The sequence below is a fragment of the Diceros bicornis genome, chromosome 23 (assembly GCF_020826845.1).
Source record: "Diceros bicornis minor isolate mBicDic1 chromosome 23, mDicBic1.mat.cur, whole genome shotgun sequence".
In the NCBI taxonomy this organism is placed as follows: Eukaryota; Metazoa; Chordata; class Mammalia; order Perissodactyla; family Rhinocerotidae; genus Diceros; species Diceros bicornis.
The window spans coordinates 17780849-17802442 of NC_080762.1; the positions used below are offsets into that span (position 1 = coordinate 17780849).

General features: G+C 35.6%; 1 protein-coding gene across 3 annotated transcripts in view; it reads left to right on the forward strand.

Moving 5' to 3' along the window:
• CEP85L (centrosomal protein 85 like) overlaps positions 1-21594 on the forward strand; it is a 159751-nt gene that overhangs the window by 119178 nt on the left and 18979 nt on the right. For all 3 annotated transcript variants that reach the window (XM_058566384.1, XM_058566382.1, XM_058566383.1), the window contains exons 6-10: positions 2974-3153; positions 9308-9460; positions 11982-12136; positions 15205-15322; positions 15863-15913. In XM_058566384.1, the coding sequence (XP_058422367.1) occupies positions 2974-3153; positions 9308-9460; positions 11982-12136; positions 15205-15322; positions 15863-15913 (657 nt within the window). The remainder of the gene's footprint in view (positions 1-2973; positions 3154-9307; positions 9461-11981; positions 12137-15204; positions 15323-15862; positions 15914-21594) is intronic.

Genomic DNA, 21594 nt, shown 5'->3' on the forward strand with positions numbered 1-21594 from the left:
CTAGACTGTGTTTTTGCCTTTTAGTATGCCTTGTAAATTTTGTTTGAAAGGTGGACCTGATGTACTGGAAATGTGGTAAATAGGCCTTTAGTAATGTAGTGGCAAGGTGTGGGGGGAGGAGAAACATTCTGTACTCCTTTGATTAGGTCTTAGTCTTTTAGTGAGCCTGTGCTCCTGGACCTATGAACTTCACTAGTGCTTCTCAGTATTTTCTTTCCCACCCTTTAGTGGGACACGATGGCTAAGGCAACTGGAATTGGGTATTTCCCTTCCCCATGTGGAAGGCTAGAGGTAGCTAGAGTTGGGTATTTCCTTTCTAGGTGGGTTAGTTCCCTTCTAGGTAGGTTAGTGTCTGGTAAAATAGTTTCTCCTGAGGGCAGGTCTTATTAAGAAGAACGGAATGTTCTGGCATATTTCAAAATGGTTTCTTTTCTCCTCCCCCTGCTGGAGGCAAGAGGGGATTTTTTTCTCTGATATTCACTGTGAGAACCTGGTAGAGCTCCTGGAGGTAAAACTCAGAAAAGTTGGGGGTCCCCTATGACTGGGTGCCCCTGGAGTTTTTGACTCTCAGACTTATCCGCTCTGAGTCCCCAGCAATTCATCAATTACAGTTCTAGTTTTCTTGCTCCAGCACTGGTTTCCATGGAGGATTCTGTTCCAGAGTGATTCTCTCTATTTGCCTGTTTCTCTAATTTTGGGGACAGCATTTTGCCCTGTGACCCCACTTTTCTGACAGATCTTAGGAGAGTTGTTGATTTTTCTGTTTGTTCAGCTTTTTACTTGTTAGTAAAGTGGACAGAGTGGCAGTTTCTGAGCTCATTACATGCCAGACTGGAAACCATAAGTCTAATAACTTTTTACAGTTTGCTAGTCTAGCCTAGCTGTTTTCCTGAGTTCTAGACCCACCTTTCTAACTGCCTGATGTTCCTCTCTACTTGTATGTTCAACTGGCATCTTGATATCAATAGGCTCTAATTGTAATTAATTACATCTGCTTAGACCTGTTCTTCTATAGGACCTCCTTACCTCTGCTTGCAACATACCCTTCCCTGTTACTTAGACACAAAATTATCTTTAACATTTCTTGTCCATTTACATCTTAAAAAATTCTTTTCTCTGAATCCTCTCAATTCTGTTTCCAGATTTCTTCAGTCTGTTCTCAGTGCTCTACATAGGTTAGAACAATTTGTTGAAGTGGTATATTCCTGTCCATTCTCAATATCCTTTAATTCCCCTCGTCTACCGCTCCAGGTGTTATAGACTCTCTTGTCCTTTTTCCTCTTTACTCGTTTCTTTTCCCTTTAATCAAAAGTTATTGAGAGTCTACGCACTGGGCTAAATGCCAGGGAGTATGGAGATTTACAAAACAGAGTTCACAGTGGTCTTAAGTCATGTTACTTTCTTGTTGTAAAACTGTCACTGGTTCCCCATTTCCTATGAATTAAGGTTGTATTCTGAACCTTGTGATTTTACAGTATGGTCCCTCTTAGGTTTTTAAGGTTTCCCTTATATTCCTCCCTCTTGAAACCTATACTTTAAACAGACATAGATATTCTCTACATATATTCCATCTTTTACCTTTTTAACATGTTCTTTCTGGAATGCTTTTTCTTCCTTTCTCTGTTCCTGCCAGAATTCTTCTTATTTTCAAAATCTATCTCAAAAGCCACCTCCCCTGTAAAGCTTTTTTCCTCCTTCTTCTGACGCTGTCTTCGTTTATCCTCCCACCTCCCAACACTTTGTACTTAAGATGGCTTTTCTTTGGCTACCATATTATATTGTGTCCTATAGATAATTATCAAAGGGTTTCTCTTATGCCTCTGATTAGAATTTGAGTTTGTCAGGAGCAGTGCCTGAGTCTGTGACCTTCGAAATACCTTGCACTTGATAAGTGCTATTTATATAATTTTTGAATTGCATCTCCACCTTTTGGGATAGTGTGAGTTCTTCAAGGCCCAGTTCAAGTTCACTTTTATAAAAGCCTTCCCATACTACACATCCCCTTCCCCTACTACACATCAGCCAGCTTTGCACTTAGGCAGTTTTTTTTGTCTTTTTTTGTGTGATGCTTCGTTAAACTGATGGGGCTTTGTCTCATTAACTGTTGAGTCCCCAGTACACGGTGCCTAACATCTGTGCTTAGTAAATATTTGTGAAATAAATGGAAAAATAATCTGGTTTTTTGCTTTCACGTTACTTTGTTGGTATCTCTTGTAGCACTTATCACACTCTAGCACTTATCACATTCTAATTTGTTTGAGGAAATATTTGTATTTCCTGTCCTCTCCTTCCAGGTTGTAATGCTGTAAGGGGAAGGGGAGGGGGAAGATCTTGTCTAAATTTCCTCCAAAAGCCTTGCTCATGGAAACAAGAATACATTTATTCATTCAGCAATTATTTTTTGAAAAGCATTTGTTTTGTGCTAGTCACTGTTCTAGGAAATTGGGATATAGGAGCAACAAAGACAGACAAAAATCCCTGATTTCATGGACCTGACTTTCCAGTTGTGGAAACAATCTGTTAATATTTATTGAATTTAATATTAGCTGGAAATGATCACCTGTGAGGAAATATTTCTCTAGTTTTTACTTATTTCCCTAGAACTTTCACTTCTATATAAGGTACTATTTATATCTCTAATTATACTTTTTAACCAAACCATAACTTCCTTTTATTATGCTTCTGCTACGTGCTAGGAACTTTACACACTTTATCTCTATTCTTCAAAAAAAACACTGTAGGGTAGACTTTATTATTTCGGTTTTATAGATGAGAAGACAGACTTGGCGATGGTAAGTAATTTGATTAATCATGGTGCATAACTGGGAAGCAGGAGAGCTGGGATTTATGCCAAGGTCTGTCTGTTACTAACGCCTGTGTGTACTCTCTGTACTGTACCTCATTTCCAGTTTCTTTCCATTTGTTCAAGACAAGTAAACTTTTAAAGTCTTGTTTTTTTTTCTTTCCCAATAGCCACAATATGAGAACACTTCACTACAGACTTCATTTTCAGATCAGTCAGTGTCCCCTTCCCAGCAAGAAGAACTTGAGCAAAAGCTTGCATCTACTGAGAAAGAGGTTTTACAGCTCAACCAGTTTCTCAAACAAAGAATAAGCCAATTTAATGAAGAGAAGAAGAAACTGGAGGAAAAGGTAGGTATTTTTAATAAGATTGAATCAGGTCAACAACATTCTTTCGACATATAATTATTTGTCATCGACCCTGTGCCAGGTGTCATACAGGTTATACTTGTATATTGAAGGGATTAGTTTTGTAGTAACTTTTGAGAAACCCTGTGCTGTCTACAAAAATCCAGGGATTTTCTTGAAGGATAAAAATACCACTGTATATTATATTATATCTTTCCAACTAATAGTGAAACCTTTTTTAAGTTAGTTGCCTACACTGAGATGTGACACCACTAACTGTTCTCCTTTTCCTTCTTGGGCCCTTTTTCTTTGTCATGTTGAGCATGAAAGATTGGTAAATGAAACAGGGGTGGTTTGTCTTTCATAAGCACATGACTTCAAGTTATTGAAGCTGATTTAGAATAGGTAGCTAAAAGCCAGATGCTTACATGTACACAAAAATCTGTACATTTATTTGACCTTTCTGCCTTTATTAAAGTATCTTCACCTCATTTCTTTGTAGTATCATTAAAGATCAAGTAGGATACATGCGAGCCCTAATTTACTGAAGAGACACAGATCCTTAAGCTGCTACTTAGTGGCAGAACTGATTTTAGATTTCTCTCTGGATATATTCAACTTATTGTTCTATTAACTGAACCTTCCTTTCAAGTGAGCTTGAAGCAGGTCACCATGGTTTCTTCAGGGAGGTTTGGAGCTATTAATAGAGAACTCAATTGACATTTGTGTGTGTGTGTGTGTGTGTGTGTGTGTGTGTATATATACATGTGAGTTAAAATTTTTATCTTCCAAAAAGTGACAGAAATTTCACATGGTTTGTCTTTGTATGATGTATTTTGTCTTGGCTAACTTGAAAGTACCTTAAATACCTGTTTCTTGTTTCTTTTCTATATTTTTTGAGCTTCATACAATACCACAATCTGGAGAGAGCTAAGGAAATATTCATTGGTCATACAGATGTGGGAGGGATTCAAATATTTTTTCGTCTGAGACTTGTTAATTAAAAGATTGTGTGAAAATTATGATGATTCAATGGATACAGTTTTTAAAATATATTTTATATTTTATCTAAAATTTTCTCATCTTTTATTACTTTTGGTGTCCATTGCTTAGTAAAATCAAATTATACACTAACTACCTATTTGATGGCTCCTACTTGGATGTCTTAAAAATATTTCAAACTTGAGGCTGGCCTGGTGGCATAGGGGTTAAGTTCACGTGCTCCACTTCAGCGGCCCGTGGTTCGCAGGTTTGGATCCTGGGCGTGGACCTATGCGCTGCTCATCAAGCCATGCTGTGGCAGGCGTCCCACATATAAAGTAGAGGAAAATAGGCACAGATGTTAGCCCAGGGCCAATCTTCCTCGGCAAAAGGAGGAGGATTAGCAACAGATTAACATCTGTTAATTAGCTCACACACACAAAAAAATTTCAAACTTTTCATGTCCAAAACACAATTCTTAATTTGCCTTGACTGTCCTATTCTTCTGAAATGAAATAAAATAAATTTTTTTCAATGTTCATTAGTGTCTATTCAGTTACTTATGCTAGAAACTTTACTAAGTCAAATCAAGCTTGTCTCCTAAATATATATAGAATCTGTCCAACACTACCAGCCTGGTCCAAGTTATCATCTCTTGGCAAAGGTTTTTAATAGCCTCTTCATTGGTGTCTCTGAATCCACTCTTGCTCTGCTTATCTGCTCTCCCTTGTTCTCTACTTCTTTGTTATTGTTGTAATTCTATGTATTTTATTTATATTTTTTAAAATTGAAGCATAATTTATATACAGTCAGATGTACAGATCTTGAGTATTCAGTTTGATGAGTATGGCTAATAGTATATACATGTATAAGCATTATCTAAATGAGACACAAAATATTTCAGTCACCCGAGAAGTTCCTTTGTGCTTCTTTCTAGTCAGTCTCTTGCGCCTCCCTGAGGCACTGTTTTATCACTATAGTTTTGAGTCTTCTTGCAATTCATATAAGTGGAGTCATGCAGTATATATACTTTTGTGTCTGTTTTCTTGCACTCACTGTCTTTGAGGTTTATTCATATTGTTTCATGTATTGGTAGTTTGTTCCTGTCTGTTGCTGGGCTGCATTCCATTATATAGATGTACCACAGTGTATCTACTCTCCTGTTCATGGACGTTTGGATTGGTGGCAGTTTGGGGGAATAATGAATAAAGCTACTGTGAACATTATTGTACCAGACTTTTTGTATGCCTATGTTTTTATTTCTCTTGGCTAAATTTCTAAGAGTGGAATTTCCATGCAGTTCATAGGGTAGATGTTTAACTTACAAGAAACTGCTTGAGTTCTCCCAAGTGTTCGTACCATTTGACACTTCCCCTACCAATGTGTGAGAGTTCCAGTCGCTCCACAGCCTCTCACATCCATTCTTGATAGTGTGGAAGACTGAATTTTTTAAAATGAAGATCCACTTGTTTGACTTACGTGGTTAAAACCCATTAATGCTATCTCATTGTCTTTAAAATAAGAATCAAATTCTTCCCTTGACCTGAAAGACCCTGCCTTATGATACAGCTCAGGCTCTACCAGTCTCCCTCTGGGGTACTGTGTCTGGGTACAGTGTCTTACAGCTGCTCAGATAGGTCAGGCTTTGTTTCCAATATCAGGGTCTTTACACAAAGTGTCCTCTTTGCCTGGTAAATACTTGGCTCTCTTTTCCCACTCCCTAATCACCTATATATTTTGTCAAGTCTCAGCTTGAATATCTTTCCCCTCCAACCTCTCCTTTTATGCTTAGAGCATTTTGTTCTTTTTTGTTTTTCCCAATGCTTAACATAATTTTGAATAATCATTCTTTTTTTAATATTTCTCTGTAAGCTCCTTGAAGGCAGGGATGTATCTTAATGTGTCACTGTAGCATATGTAGCACAAGCCATGGTGCCTCGCATAATGAATGAATGAATGATTGAATGCTTTCAAGTGATTTTTGCCAAGAAGGAAGAAAAGGGAGTGAGATAACCCCACCAAAGGACTAGGGAAAGAATAATTAGAGAGAGATATCAAAGATGTCAGAGTGGGTGCATGAAGGAGCAAATTCCTAAGAGAAATAGGGGAAGGTTGATAACAGACACCAAAATGGAAGAGTTACTCTTGGAGAAGAAGAGGAATAGCCTCTCTGTGGAGTGAGGTAGTTAAGAATGGAAGTGTCTCTATCAGGGGAACTTGAGCAGGGGGCTGAATGTAGAGGGTAGAGTTTGTGTCACATGACTCGACTACACTCTTGGAGGGAGTGTAGAAGCTAGAAAATAGACTCATTGATAAAGCCTCAGCCGAACTGCTCTCTGGGTCCACATGAGATTGGATTGCGTTGTTTCCTTCTGCTGATCAAGACTAATTCCATGACAAAAAAACATTTAATGTGATAATAATAATAATAAAAGTTACTCTTTGATGAGCTCTTTCTTGTCTGCACCAGGCAGCATGTTAATGTACATTAAATGCATTTTCTCATTTAATCCTAATCTTCACAAAAACTTGATGAGGTATATACTATACCCCCATTTTAAAAAATGAGGTAACTGAAGCTTTGAGAAAAGTTGAGTAATTTGTCCAGTTGCATGTAGATAGGAATTGTTGGAAAGCTAGGAGTAGAATGCCAGACAATTTAACTCTATACCTAATGCTTTGGTCTAATAATAATGATTTGTAAAAAATTTGGAGGAAAAAATTTCCTCACTAATCTATTTTGTTCAACCAATTATATTTAAAATAAAGAAAAATAAATTTGTTTGTAAACCTCTTCTAAAACAGGGCCTTCCTATTGCCTTCTAGGAATGATCTCAGTATTGCATAATATCTCCTTGAAAGGAAGAACTTAACCCTTTATAAATAGAATAGGGAAGATTTATTGGTGATGCCTCATTTACCTGGGGGTAATGACTGGCGTTCAGACCTCAGTAAGCTCTGTTATCTGAGACAACACAGAACTTGGAAGTTAAAGACAAAGCAAAACAAAACACAAGAGCTTCTCATCAGTGAGCAGGGCTGAAAAAACCTGAGACCCATTTTCAGCGCTTCTCATCAGTGAGCAGGGCTAAAAAAAACCTGAGACCCAGTGATTATGTGTGGTCAACTTGTGGTCAATGAATAACAGAGATGGTATCCAATAGGAGAGTGCTGGCGGAGATTTGTGATAAGGGCAGCAAGCTTGAAATGATAGCAAAGAAGACAGTTGACCAACCAAAGAAAAAGAAGAAAACTAGGGCATCTTTGCATAGTAGGAGACAGCATGACTGACCTATTCCAGTAACTACTTTTTGAGAACACCATTGAGTCACATTTAAGACACTTAAACAATTAAGTATAAATTAGGGAATGTTTAGTAAAAATAGGCTAGTTATGTTTACTTCTGTAACTTAAGGGTCGTTTGCTAAGGCATGAGCAGACTTGGTTGATGGGGAATCTGTTTGCTAGAAAATTGATGGGAATCTGATTATGAGTATTGTGGAAGAATTGAAAGAACATTGACTTTCAGTCAGACGGTGTATGTTTAAATCCCAACTCTGTCTCTGTGACTTGTAGTTAAGTCACTAAAGATCTCTGGGCCCCGTATTCAAAAAGGGAATTGTATTATATGGTCTTTCAGGCCACCACCAATGCCAACAGTCTGTGAGTTCTGATAGATCACACATTAAAGTGTCACACCAGCACACTTGCTTTTAATCCTGAGAAAGCCCCAATAAATAATAGGATTTGTCTGTTTTACCTGTGTAGCTCCTTACCCAAGGTAATAAATGGATCCTAATGTTATTGATGAAATGAATAGATGAAATGAGATGTGATTTGTTTTTCCAATTGAAGTTGTTTTAATAAAAGTTATACATTGGACCTGAAAGAAATTAGATAAGGCATGAAAGAAACTAGATTGTGGGCAAGTGTTGGCTTTTATAAAATTTGAAAGAGTAATCCCTTATACTTTTAATTACTGGCACTTATTTCCCTGGTGAATATGGGACGAGGCTGTAAAAGTGTTTTAGAACCCTGTGAAATTCTAAAAGAATGTTAAATATTTGGAGACTGGTGATTTAAACTAAATGTGAGTCTGGAGTTTACTTTTTAGGCAACTATTTGTATGCAGATATTGTTTTTAATTCATCGTAAGTATGAAAGAGCTTTGAATGTAAGATATGAAATTTAAAGATGGTATATTTCAAGTGGAAAGGTGAAAAAAATTAGTACATAAAAATCTGAGCTTCAGCCTACACAAATTAGGATTTACTAGGATCATGTACAGTGTGTGTTCCATAGTAGGTGCTCAATTAACATATTTCATCAATTCTAAGATGACATCAGTAGTAAGGCACACCTTTATTTTATGTAATTTTTAGAGAGAAAATACGCTTCAAGTCCAATTATGACATAATACCTTAACAATAGTCTTGCTTGAGATATGGATTGGTCTTGCTAGTCCCCTTCACTTCCTAAATATTTGGTAATTTTGGTAAATTCCCCTGGCTTTGATTGCACTGCTTTAGTACATGATAAGCAATTCCTTTGCAAGTCTGTTAGTAACAAAACAGCTTTACTTACTTATAGGTTATCTTCTTTTCTTTATTGACATAAAATATTTGGATATAGCTTTGCAAGCAATAAGAAATTGGAGTCATTCCTCCAGAGATGAATGCTTGCTTCACTGATTTCAGAATTATACCCCGTGGCTCTGTTTCTGTGTCTTTCTGAGTACCCAATAACTTTTTTCAATGCCAAATTATAATGTAACATTTTTAAAGGTATTTTAAACATCATTTAAACTCAACACATAGTTTCAACATGTCCATAACACTATTGAAATACCAAAGATATGAATAGGCTTAATGATATTTGCACATGTGGAGGCAATAAAAACTACATCGTTACTGCTTCCTGGCTTACTGCAGTTTATAGAATACCATCAGTTGTAAAAACAAACAAACAAAAGTTCAAAAACTCTTGATTTCAGTGATATGAAAATTTGAAAAAATATGAATCTTAGAATTGATGAAATCAGGTAAATCTTACCTGAGTTGGTGGTAGTCTTAACTATAACCTGGAACCGTTGGTGAATTGCCTAAGATTAGAATGTTGGTTTTATTATTTTTTTAATGACACAAAACCACTGAAGAGTCATAATCTTTTTCTTTAGCTTAAAACCAGAGATAGATACATCAGTAGCCTGAAAAAAAGATGCCAGAAGGAATCCGAACAAAACAAAGAAAAGCAGAGAAGAATTGAGACCTTGGAAAAGTATCTGGCTGATCTTCCAACTCTAGATGATGTACAGAGTCAGAGTCTACAGGTAACATGAAATATAATGCCTGTCTTTAAATAACATGAAAACGTATTTTTAAGTTGATTTTAGAATCAACTTAGAATCAATTTAGAAAATATAAAATTTTAGAAATTTTGTAATTTAAAATTTTAGTTGTATATTTGGCTAATTGTAAGTTAAATCTATGTGTTTAATTGTTGTTTTTAACATTAACTTTAATTAGAAGCTTTGTTCAACTGAACATGAATAGATCCTTCTTGTTGTTAACTAATGCGTGGTTGCCTTGCTGATGGACTTGCGTGTTGACTCTCTCATTGAGTGTTCTCTAAAAGGCAGTATCTAAGTGAGTCTGACACCCCACCCCATCCACACACATGCATGCACCGCAGTTCTGCCTTTCCCAGTATTTTCTGGGATCCACCAAGGCTCAGCAAGGCAGTTTTTGACTGTCTTTCCAGATATTTGATTTGTTTTCTTTATTCTTAATCTTTTCATAAATTCTTTCTTATACTTTAATCTATGACTCCCATTTACTCTTCTGACTTCTTTTCTGATCTTTTCCTTTCTTAACAATACCTCATCCAAAGTCTTTTTACCAACTCTGGTGAGTCCTGTCGTCTTGAGACCTTACTTATAAATCTATTAAACCTACTCTTCAGTCTTTTCTCATAGTGTTTCTAATCATGGGATTTTTCAGCCTCAGCACTATTGACATTTGGGGGTGGATAATTTTTTGTTGTGGGATTCTTTCCTGTGCATTACAAGATGCTTAACAGCATTTATGGCCTCTGCCTGCTAGAGGCCAATAACACTGCTCTCTCCCTTTCCTCCCAAATCAAAAATGTCTACAGACATTTCCAAATGTCCCCTGGGTGGGAGGAAATTGCTCCTGGTTGAGAACCATCGGTCTAATCTGTGGAGTGTCATTATTCTTAGACTCTAGACCTATATAACATGTTCTCTGTTTATATTAATTTATACGTCATAAAAACGAAGAAAGGGTAATGTCAGGAAGGAACACAGAAGTTTGCATGAGCAGGAACAGAAAGGCGTATAGATTAAAAACATGCTTTCGTACCACCTTACCCCCATTAGGATGGCTAATGTCAAAAAAACCAGAAAGTAACAAGCATTGGTGACAATGTGGAGAAATTAGAATCCTCGTGCACCATTGGTGGGGACCTAAAATGATGAAGCCACTGTGGAAAACTGTGTGATGGTTCCTCAAAAAATTAAAAATAGAGGGACCGGCCTAGTGGCGTAGTCGTTAAGGTCACATGCTTTGCTTCAGCAGCCCAGGGTTTGCGAGTTCAGATCCTGGACATGGACCTACATACCACTCATCAAGCCATGCTGTAGCAGTGTCCCACATACAAAACAAAAACAAAAACAAAAAAAAACAAAAAGAAGATTGGCACAGGGGCTGGCCCCGTGGCTTAGCAGTTAAGTGCGCGCACTCCGCTGCTGGCAGCTTGGGTTCGGATCCCAGGCGCGCACTGACATGCCGCTTCTCTGGCCATGCTGAGGCCGTGTCCCACATACAGCAACTAGAAGGATGTGCAGCTATGACATACAACTATCTACTGGGGCTTTGGTGGGAAAAAAATAAATAAATAAAATCTTTTAAAAAAAAAAAAAAGAAGAAGATTGGCACAAATGTTAGCTCAGCAACAATCTTCCTCAAGCAAAAAAAAAGGAAGATTGTTAGCTCAGGGCCAATCTTCCTCACCAAAAAAAAAAAAAAATAGAATTACCATATGATTTTTCAGTTCCACTTCTGGGTGTATACCCAAAAGAATTGAAAGCAGGGTCTCAAACAGATGTTTGTACACGACGCATGTTCATAACAGCATTATTTGCAATAGCCAAAGGTGGAGGCAACCCAAGTGTCCATCAATGGATGAATGGATAAACAAAATGTGGCATATACATACAATTTAGCTTTAAAAAGGAAGGAAATTCTGATATGTGCTACAACACGGATGAACCTAAGCTCATTTTGTTAAGTGAAATAAGCCTTTCACAAAAGTATAAATACTATATGAGGTACCTAGAGTAATCAAATTCATAGAGACAGAAAGTCAGAGTGGTTGCCAGGGGCTGAGGGGAGAGATGGATGGGAATTGCTAATGGGTATAGAGTTTGTTTTGCAGGGTGAAATGAGTTCTGGTGATTAGTTGTACAACAGTGTGAATGTACTTAACACTACTAAACTGTATACTTAAAAATGATTAAGATGGTAAATTTTATGTTACATGTATTTTACAATTAAAAAATAAAATTTAAAAAACACCTCCAAATTGAGATTATTCACCTTTCTTTCTCTGTCTTCTAGAAATTTCTGACCCTGTTCTCCTCTTATCCATAATCCCATTCTCCCAGTTTCCTTTACACAATGGAGGAGATAAAGTGTTAAGTACTCTAGATGAAATGAAGATACTGTGATTTTAACCATAAGTCTATTACTCCTTGAGAAGACAGTAACAATTTCTAGTAGAAACACATTTAATATTCCATGCATTATAAACTTTAAAAAATTTCTCCTTAGCTGCAGGTTCTTGAAGAAAAAAATAAGAATTTGCAAGAGACTTTGATAGATGTGGAAAAAAAGCTTGAAGAGATGAAAAAACAATGCCAAGAGAAAGATGCACAGTTAATATGCCAGAAAAAGAAAGAGAAGGAGTTGGTAACTACAGTTCAGAGGTAAGAAAACCTTCAGTAATTCGTCTATGTTATTTTTAAGTTATTTATATGCTTTATAAAGTATTTTACTTAAAATATGTTAATTTATAATTACTACTCTACTCTTCTTATCTTAAAGATGTACTATTCAGAACCAGAAGTATTATGTCAGTGAAACAGGTTATGCAGCATTCTGACGTCTTGCCAAAGGTTTTAGGTGAGAATAGTTAAAAAAAAAAAAGCACCAATTGAAAACTGAAAGTATTAACACAAACTCTTTATCTGACGACTTTATCACAAAATAAGTAAAAATTCTAAATAACAAAAAGAGAGGCAGCCAAATACTCAAACTGCGCTCCTTAATGAGGTATGTCTAAGTGAAATTACTGGCTCCCGTGTCACCTCCCCGCAGAGGAACACACATGGCCATTTTGCCATGTGCCTTCCAAGTTTCCGCACATATCTTGCCTCGTAGGACTCTTCTCTTTTAAATTAATACAGTTAGAATTACAGTGAATATCATTTGTTAGTTTATCTAATATATTTAAGCTAGGAAATTAATATTGGATTCCTGAAAAACCTAGAGAACTATGTTATATATGCATCTACACGTACTCTGTTTTATAAAACTTAAACCTTAATAATCAAATATAAATAGATAAAACTATCCTGAACAATAAGACACTAAAGCAACAAAAATGTAAATTTAAAAAATATGCTCTTCATGCTTATACATATCAATTATATATAACTCAGTGTATTCTCAGCTTTTTAATCAAAATCCATCTGATAATTCCATGTTAGTATTGCTGTACTACTGCTTGCAAAGTCTTAAATATGCCTGGGCTGCTTTTTAACTTGGATTTCAGTGCAGAAAAACTGATTTCTGGGACAATTCGGTCTTCAGTGTTTCTGATCTCAACTCCAAAAAACTCATACACTTTTGACTCTACCTTTATTTTTCTCCTAGTTTCTGCTTTTTTGCTCTTTAATTTCCTTTTTTATAACACCACATTTTATATCCTATTCTCTAGTCTCAAAACAGCTTCCTGACCTCCATATTCAACCCTATATCTTTTTCTATCAATCTTATTGATAAAATGAAAAGAAGTAATGTATCTGTTCTATTTTATAGGGCATTATGATCGTAAGCTCAAGCTGTGTTATTTTATAAATAGAATTAGGAACACCTGAAAATAATTTGAACGTTTTGTTCCACTGTGTGCTTTTACGTATTTAATATGATTTTATACTTTTTCTTTTATTTAGATTTTCTCTTTTATTAGGTTTTTGGAGGGCATTGAGCCTAGTATTCTTAATTTGGAAAGATTTAGTACAGTGCATTTCAGAATCCATTTTCCGTTTAACTTTATCTTGATACTGTCTGAGATTTCATCCCAGAAATGTCTCTTGATTTCAAATAGACGTAAAGGACCAAAGAAGGTCTTCCATAATTCTTCACTTCTTGTGTGGCTAAGGTGTCACTTGACTTTGGGGGTAGGGGTGTTATTTCAGTTTCCTCAGCTACACAATATAGTTTTCCTTAAGTTCCAGAAGAAGGTCAGATGTATGTGTGACTATGAATTATATCATAACATTTATCTGTTTTTATATAATATTTCTAAGTTTCCTGCTTTATTAATACATAAAAACTTTAGGGATTTAAAAATGTGATAAGAATAGTTTTCCATTAGAAATGAAAATGTAAGTGAAATATGTGGGTGGGATCCCTAGTAATGCCATAGTTGGTACCTTTGCTATTCAAGAGATTTGTTGCTTTTCTAAGTGAGCTTGCTTCATTATGTAAGCAAAATGAGAATGTGTACATGAAGGATGACTTATTTGGTATTTTTCCATGACAGTACATTTTCCCCTCCTCGTAGCTGGCTTGTTTTCTTTTTTTTTTTTTAATATGAAAGACTTCAATAATTTTAATGTAACTTATTTCTCTTGGACTGTTATAAATACATAGAAGTGTAGCATCTTCACTGAATTGGGGAAAAACTTATTCTGAAATAGGAATAATGTATTTTCCACTTGTAGACTGAAAAAACAAATATTTTCATGACAAGTAACAATATATTTCAAAGCAGTACGCTACTTTCATAACATGTAAAAACTTCTCTGGTGTCATTATTTATTAACAATCTGGAGCCTTTATTGCACCATTTAGGACTGTCAATTCTTTGTCCACAATCCAGATATGGCATTTCTTCTTTTTTTTTTTTTTTTGGAAGAGAGAAAAAGCACAGGATAGCCATAATACTTGAAAGAAGAAAAATAATGAAAATGTCAAAACCCTAATTATAAGAAGTCTATTTCTTTTAGTACTCTGCAACTCTTGATTATGGTTACAAGCTAAAGTTGAATTCTTCCTAGTGTCTTGCTGTTAGGTTTTAGTTTTAGTCATGATTGTTAATATGTAGTTCCTTTAACCCGAACATGACTCTTGTTCCTATCTCAAGGCTAACACCTTCTTTCTCTTTGATCCTTTTATTCTTAATGCACCAGAGGGGCTTTCTTTTGTAGTTTCCTCTTCTAAAATGCAGCTCTCTGCCATGGCTAGCCTGAGAAACTGTTAGGTCAAGTAATAAATATATTAGATTGTTGCTGTCATTAATGAAGGAGAAATGTAATTCTGCTGGTTTAGGCAGCAGCTGTTTTTATAAACTTTTGCTGAGCTCAGAATGAAGGTCAAAGACCTGTATCTGTGTTCTTAGGTTCCCTACCACAAACAGTCCTCATCAAGGAACTCTGCTTTTGGGGAGAGGGAAAGAACAGGGCTTAGATGGCAGAGCTCAGATTAGGGTCATGAGGGCCTTCACGAGGGCCTAAGGATGTCACATACTGAGCAGCTCTTGACTCTGGTCTCAGATTTGCCATTTCTGAGAAGATGAGCAGCCTCCATTGTATTTCTTACTTGTATGAAATGTAAGTACTCAGACTTATTTTCCATAGGTCCTGATTATTGCTTGATTAAAAAAATACTATAGACCCTAAAAAGGGACTTCATTTATTTTGAAGTCATCTACCAAAATCGGCATGTAGAGCTTATTTTCTTCATATAATTATGTTTCTGAAACGAATAGTTTGCAGCAAAAAGTGGAAAGATGCCTTGAAGATGGAATCCGCCTTCCCATGTTAGATGCAAAACAGCTTCAGAATGAAAATGATCACCTGAGAGAACAAAATGAGAATGCTAGTAAGGTCAGTCTGTGTCTTTGATAATAAGTCTATACTATGTGGATATGTGTGTATAGATATATAATTTATAGTTATTTGATTTGATTTATATTTTTGCTAATATTTAGTAGCTTATAGAATTTTTAGTTTGAATGTTTTTCTTTGGAAAGAAAATAGCAATTTAAGTAAATTTAAATAATTTAAATTTAAATAAATCCAAACTAAGGAAATTATATTACTTCTCAGCAGAAACAAAAGGATATCTTTTTCCTTCCTAACTTATTCAAAGTCTCTCTCCAAGTTATTCTTGTAAATTGCAAAAATTAGAGAAAAATTTTATCAAGAACTAGAAGAATACTTTTGCAGTTTTACATGTGTGTGATCCAAATCATATGGCTAAAGGATACTTGGTATGAATACTTTTGTTAAAAAAAAAATCACTGACTTTTTAACGATAAATTAATAATTTCCTGTGCTTTTTTTCTTTTCTTGAAATATTGAGACTTTTAAAAAGCAATAGAAAGAAACAGTTTGATTCAAACTGGTATATTTTCTATGTTTTAGATAATAGACAGCCAACAAGATGAGATTGACAGAATGATTTTAGAAATTCAGGTAAGGAATGTTTTGTGCTTGTTTTAATTTAGCTCTATGCTGATCTATATGCTTAATGGTTACATAACCTAAAAAATAGTAAAGCATATGTGTATTTGTATGAAAAGATTAACAGCACTTGAGATGAAGTTGCAGATTTTTTAATATTAATCTTTCAGTTTTTTAGAAGGAAAATGCTATTTGGTAAATCAATTCTTCAAAAAACTGTGAAGGTTATTCTCTATTCCTTATCTTTCCTGTTTTTAATGGCGTGTAGTTTGTCTCTGCTACTGAGATCACATTTGGTTAAGCTCATCAACCATCTACTAATTAAAGGCATTGGACTGTTTTTAGTCCATTGTGCCTGAGCAAGAGCCCTCTCCTTCCTAATGATTCTATGTATTATTCTTCCTGTATTATCAGGGTATAACACTTTGTTAACATATTTGTGTCTTTTCCTCCCATTTAGTTTTTTGAGTGAGACTATGATAAATCATCTGTGTGTCTAGAGCTTAGAGTGTCTGACCCGTAATACACAATCTAAAATCTGTGGGTTAAATGGATTTTCATTCTTTTATTGATTTGCTAGATACTTACTGAGCACCTTCATATGTGCTAGGCACCGTTCTTGGCACTGGGGATTCATCAGTGAACAAAGCAAGTCCCTGGCCATTCTATGCGGGGTGAGATGGAGAAAATGGAAATATAATGTCAAATAGTGATACATGCTGTTAAAAAAGGTAGGGTAGAGGGCAATGACAGACCGTGCTGCATTAGATACAATGGTGATGAGGTTTTTCCTGAGGAAGTAACATTTGAACAGAGATCTAAATGAAAATAACCAGGGCGAAAACGGCAACCGCTGCCCTGAATGTTCTTGGTGTCCTCCTAGACCCGCGAGAAGGCTGCTAGTCTGGTGTGCAGGGATTGTGAGGTAGAATGGTGCAAAGTGATGGCAGAAAGTAGCCCGGAGCCAGATCACATAGGGGTATGTGTCTTTGTTTTTTTTTGTTGTTGTTGTTGTTTTGTTTTGTTTTGTTTTTGGTGAGGAAGATTGGCCCTGAGCAACATCTATTGTCAACCTTCCTCTTTTTGCTTGAGGAAGATGGTCCCTGAGCCAACATCTGTGCCAATCTTCCTCTACTTTGTATATAGTACACCGGCACAGCATGGCTTGATGATCGGTGTGTAGGTTCACATCCAGGATCTGAAACTGTGAACCCTGGGCTGCCGAAGTGGAGCGCACGAACTTAACCACTACGCCACCGGGCTGGCCCCATGTGTCTTCGTATTTTATTCTAAGTATGATGGAAAGTTATTTTACAAATTTTGCTGAATAAATTTTTATTTTTATACCTCCAAATTCTAATATTACTTTTTTAAAATGGAAGTAAAAAAGAAAGGTAAATGGCTTGAGTGTCAGAATTATAGACAATCTGCTTTGATTGTCTTTTGTCCATATTAAATGATTTATCCATTTAATCAAACACTAGTCCAGTTCATCAAATGTGCGGGCCTGCTGGATTGATTCACAGAGTTTATACTCTTTAGTTTGTATTCCTACAGACAACTTCATTTTAGTTCTGTAAGCCGTTCGAATCACGAGATGGTTAGGTTCCCTCAGCCATTGTTATGTGACTGATTATAGACCATAATAAAAGGAATTTCTCTTTGACTTGGTAACATTTTGCACATGGTAACATAAACATTTTGTTTATTTATCACATATTGTCTGTCGCATTATAGATGTTGGGAATATATTTGTATTAATTGAAATGTGGATTTTTCTCATTTATGGAGGCATCTTAATGCAATTCACTCTTACACATTAACTAAGTCTTTTAGTCACGTTCAGATATGTCATGACCATATATCAATGAATATGTAGGAAAATATGTAATTATATGACATTCTATTCTTTGATCTTAAATTGCTTAACATTCTTTTATTTCTTCAGATTAATTAGAGAAGTCAATTAATGAGATACATTTATTTCCAAATATTTGGGCCCAGACAATATACTCATTAATTCTGTTGTCTTATCTTTTAAAGCAATGGCAATCTTTTTTTTTTGAGGGGGATGGTCTTAGCCATTCTGGCCATCTAGGTCTGTAGATTCAGTATATAATTTGCTCACAGAGACAAACAGCAAATGTTGATAACTGGCCAATTTAGCTATATTTATCAAGATATTATTTGAATAGAAAATTATAGATGGAGACAAATATGCCTCAGATAATGAGAAAATTTTTTGCTTAACATTACTTGTTTAAACTTGTTACTTTTTTGCCCCTCACTTTGAAAAAGCTAGGTGTTTGTTTGTTATTTGGTGGTTTGTCATGAATATAAAAGATGTATACTTTGTAAAAACCTGAAAATATTGCCTATTCTGAAAAAATGAATACTAATTATTTCCCTAGCATTGGAAACCACAGAGAGAATCCTAAAGAGAACACTTTGAATTGAAAAAGTATTCTTGTTACTTTGTACTACAGTTAATGGGCATATTATCAAGTTGGTACACATAATAGAACAGTTCACTTCCCTTCAGTCACTAATTCCTTAAAGCTGCCTAGTTTCTCCCAATTGCTTACGTAAAGAATGGCCAACCTTACTCCTGTGTAGAGTATGATGTCCTCCCCATGTGCTATAGCCTGTTTTTTAACTTCTTCGAGTTCCTTTGCATAGCCAAAATAACACAAAATGTAATTAAGATGGCAGAGAGCTTCCCAACCATTTTTTAACATGAATTATGCATTTAAGTTATCAGTATAGTATAGTACTTATTGTAAAATTTCACTGCCGTTATAGTTTGCGTGTTTTGTTCCTCCATAGTGCTGAGAAGTTGTTCCATTTTAGAATGTTTAGTAGACAAAGCAAACTTAATTATTAGAATTTCAGGGGCCAGCCCCATAGCCTACTGGTTAAAGTTCCACGCAGTGTTATTCAGGGGCCCGGGTTCGCGGGTTCGGATCCCAGACGTGGACCTACACCCACGCCGTGCTGTGGTGGTGACCCACATACAAAATAGAGTAAGACTGGCATAGATGTTAGCTCAGAGCTAATCTTCCTCAGCAACAACAACAATAAAAAAAGAATGTCATGTTTCACTGCTTCTTTTATGTCCCTGCAAACTGTTGAGAAGACTAAATATGTTAAAAGTTCGTTTGGCTGATTTGAAATACTGCATTGCCTTGAGTACAAGCAGGTTATTCTTACAGTTTAAATTTTAAGACAAACGAGAAAAATAAAACCCCTTGCCATGTTCATTTTGTGTCCAATTTATAGGAGATAAAAATAAAGCAGTGTTACAGAGTGAAAATACTATATTTAAAATACAGCTGTAGTTTAGCATCTTGTACTGGAAGTCAAATACTTATCTGGTTTAGGTCAGTGGCAAGTGTATTGATTCACAACTTGGGAAGTTGAGGAGAAATCAGTCTTCTACTAGTTGTATTGCATTTGTTGTTGAAAATAGGAAAAGTACTTCATGTAAAAGTATATGCTGATTTTCATATTGAGTTCAGTGCTATAGAAATACAGATTTATCTACTATTTTGTTCATCTGTCAAGATGATATTGTTAACTGGCGTAAATACCTTGTTTACTCATTGATCATTTAGAAATATTGCCTTTCTTTACAACCATGAGACCGGTATAGCTAAATTGGCTTCTTCTGCAGTTTTTTCTTCTGTCAATATACAGTATAGAAAGACATTTTGCGGTAGAATGTTCCCCATCATTTCCATAAACATGGCTGCAGTCAGAACGCAAGTGAGTTCTTTATCGGACATTACTTTCCTTCCTACTTATTCCTCAAAAGCACATTTCACCTACATAAGCCTGTTTCCAGTGAGCTGTGATCATTGTAATATTTTGGCAGAGGAGATACAGAGTAAAAAAATTTGTTATGTTTATTTGTTTTCTCTAACATATTAAAATGTTTCCTCATGGAAAGAACTTATGCATTTAAATGGCCTTTCTGAATTGACAGCTATCAATGAATGATCATAGTATCACAAAAGACAGAATGATGCTTTAAAGGTCATTAAGCCTGTTCACTCTTAAAGGCATGGTTGGAACCACCAATCTCAAAACTGACAGTCAGTCCTATTTATAACATTTCAAGAGAAGACATGTATATCCACAGCTTCAGAAGATTTTATTCCAATTTTTAGCAAATCTGTCTTAAAGCCTTTATCTAGCAGGTTTTTTCAGTGGAAATTGTGGGAAAATGGATCATAGCCAATGGAATGTCTTATAGGTAGAATATAACTTTTCTTTAACCTAAATAAATAGTGATTTAATGTTTCTCGTTATTATTGTGATGTTTATCTCCTATTTTTATGTTATCTTAGTTTTGTGGTGTGTCCTAACATGAAGATTTATAATTTTTAAAAAGATTTACCTGTGTGAAACTGCTTTATAATGCATGAAAAACTAAAAATATTGTTATCAGGAATTAATACTAATTCTTGCAAAACCTAGCAGCCAAAAAAAATGTTTCCTATCAAAGGAAAAGTCGCTTTTTAAAAAATAAGCTTTCTCTCCAGTGTTTGTACTTATACTGAGAACAGTCTTTAAGGTACATGTAGGCCTGTTGTATGCACATTATAGTTATTGCTTAATTAAAATGTTGGAAAAAATATGTGAAAGGTGGATTTAACTTTTGAAAAATCTGTTCTTTGAGATTTGAGGTGGGGGGTTGCAGAAAGGGAGTCAGCTCACTTGAATCATGAAAGAATGTTCTTGAGCCTATATGTGCTATGAGTGGTCACCAAACCTATATGACTATTCAAATTATTTGGGATGCTTTTTAAAATACAGATTTCTGGGCCCCATTGTGAACCTAATGAATCAGTATCTCTGGGGTGAAGCTTGAAATATGTGTTATTAACAAGTTCCCCAGGCAGTTCTTACTTATAGCCTAGCAATAGTCCTAATCCTAGAGCCTTTAGGAAATGTAACAATCCTCAGCATGCTCATTGGACCAAAGGTGAGAATTGACTGGGAATACTGAGATTTAAGTCAAAAAAAAAAAAAAGATTTAGTTCTGAGACACCTGGGTGTTTTCTTGACACGTGTGAACTGTTTTGGTAGCTCTTACTTATAAGCCTGAGAGCGGATCAGGAACTGAAAGAAAAGGAACCCAAGCAGGTTGTTCTTTCTTTCTATTGTGCTGATTTTTTAATAACAGCTTTATTGAGATATAATTCACATACCCTACAATTCACCTGTTTAAAGTGTACAATTCAGTAATTTTTAGTATGTGCACAGGTATATGGAACCAAGGTCACAGTCAATTGTAGAACATTTTTATTACCTCAAAAAGAAACCCCTTACCCTTTAGCTATCACTCCCTTAAACTCCTTCCCCTCCCCAGCCATAAGCAATCACTAATCTACTTCCTGTCTTTATAGATTTGCCTATTCTAGACATTTCATATAAAGGTAACGTGGTCTTTTGTTTCTCTTTCCCTGCCCACACCAGTTGTTAAGCTCCATTGTTTGCCAGCTGATCACTCTGTTATTTTCAGCAATGTTCTGTGGCATAAATTGTTCACAGACTGACCCATTCTGGCTCCTTTGAAGGAATAGTTCCTTAGGTTAGTGTTTGAGGTTCGTTCTGTTCCCAGGAGTGCTCTTCCCAGTTGTCTTTTTCTCTCTTTGTCTGTGGGAATGTAGCTAGCCTGCAGTTTAGCC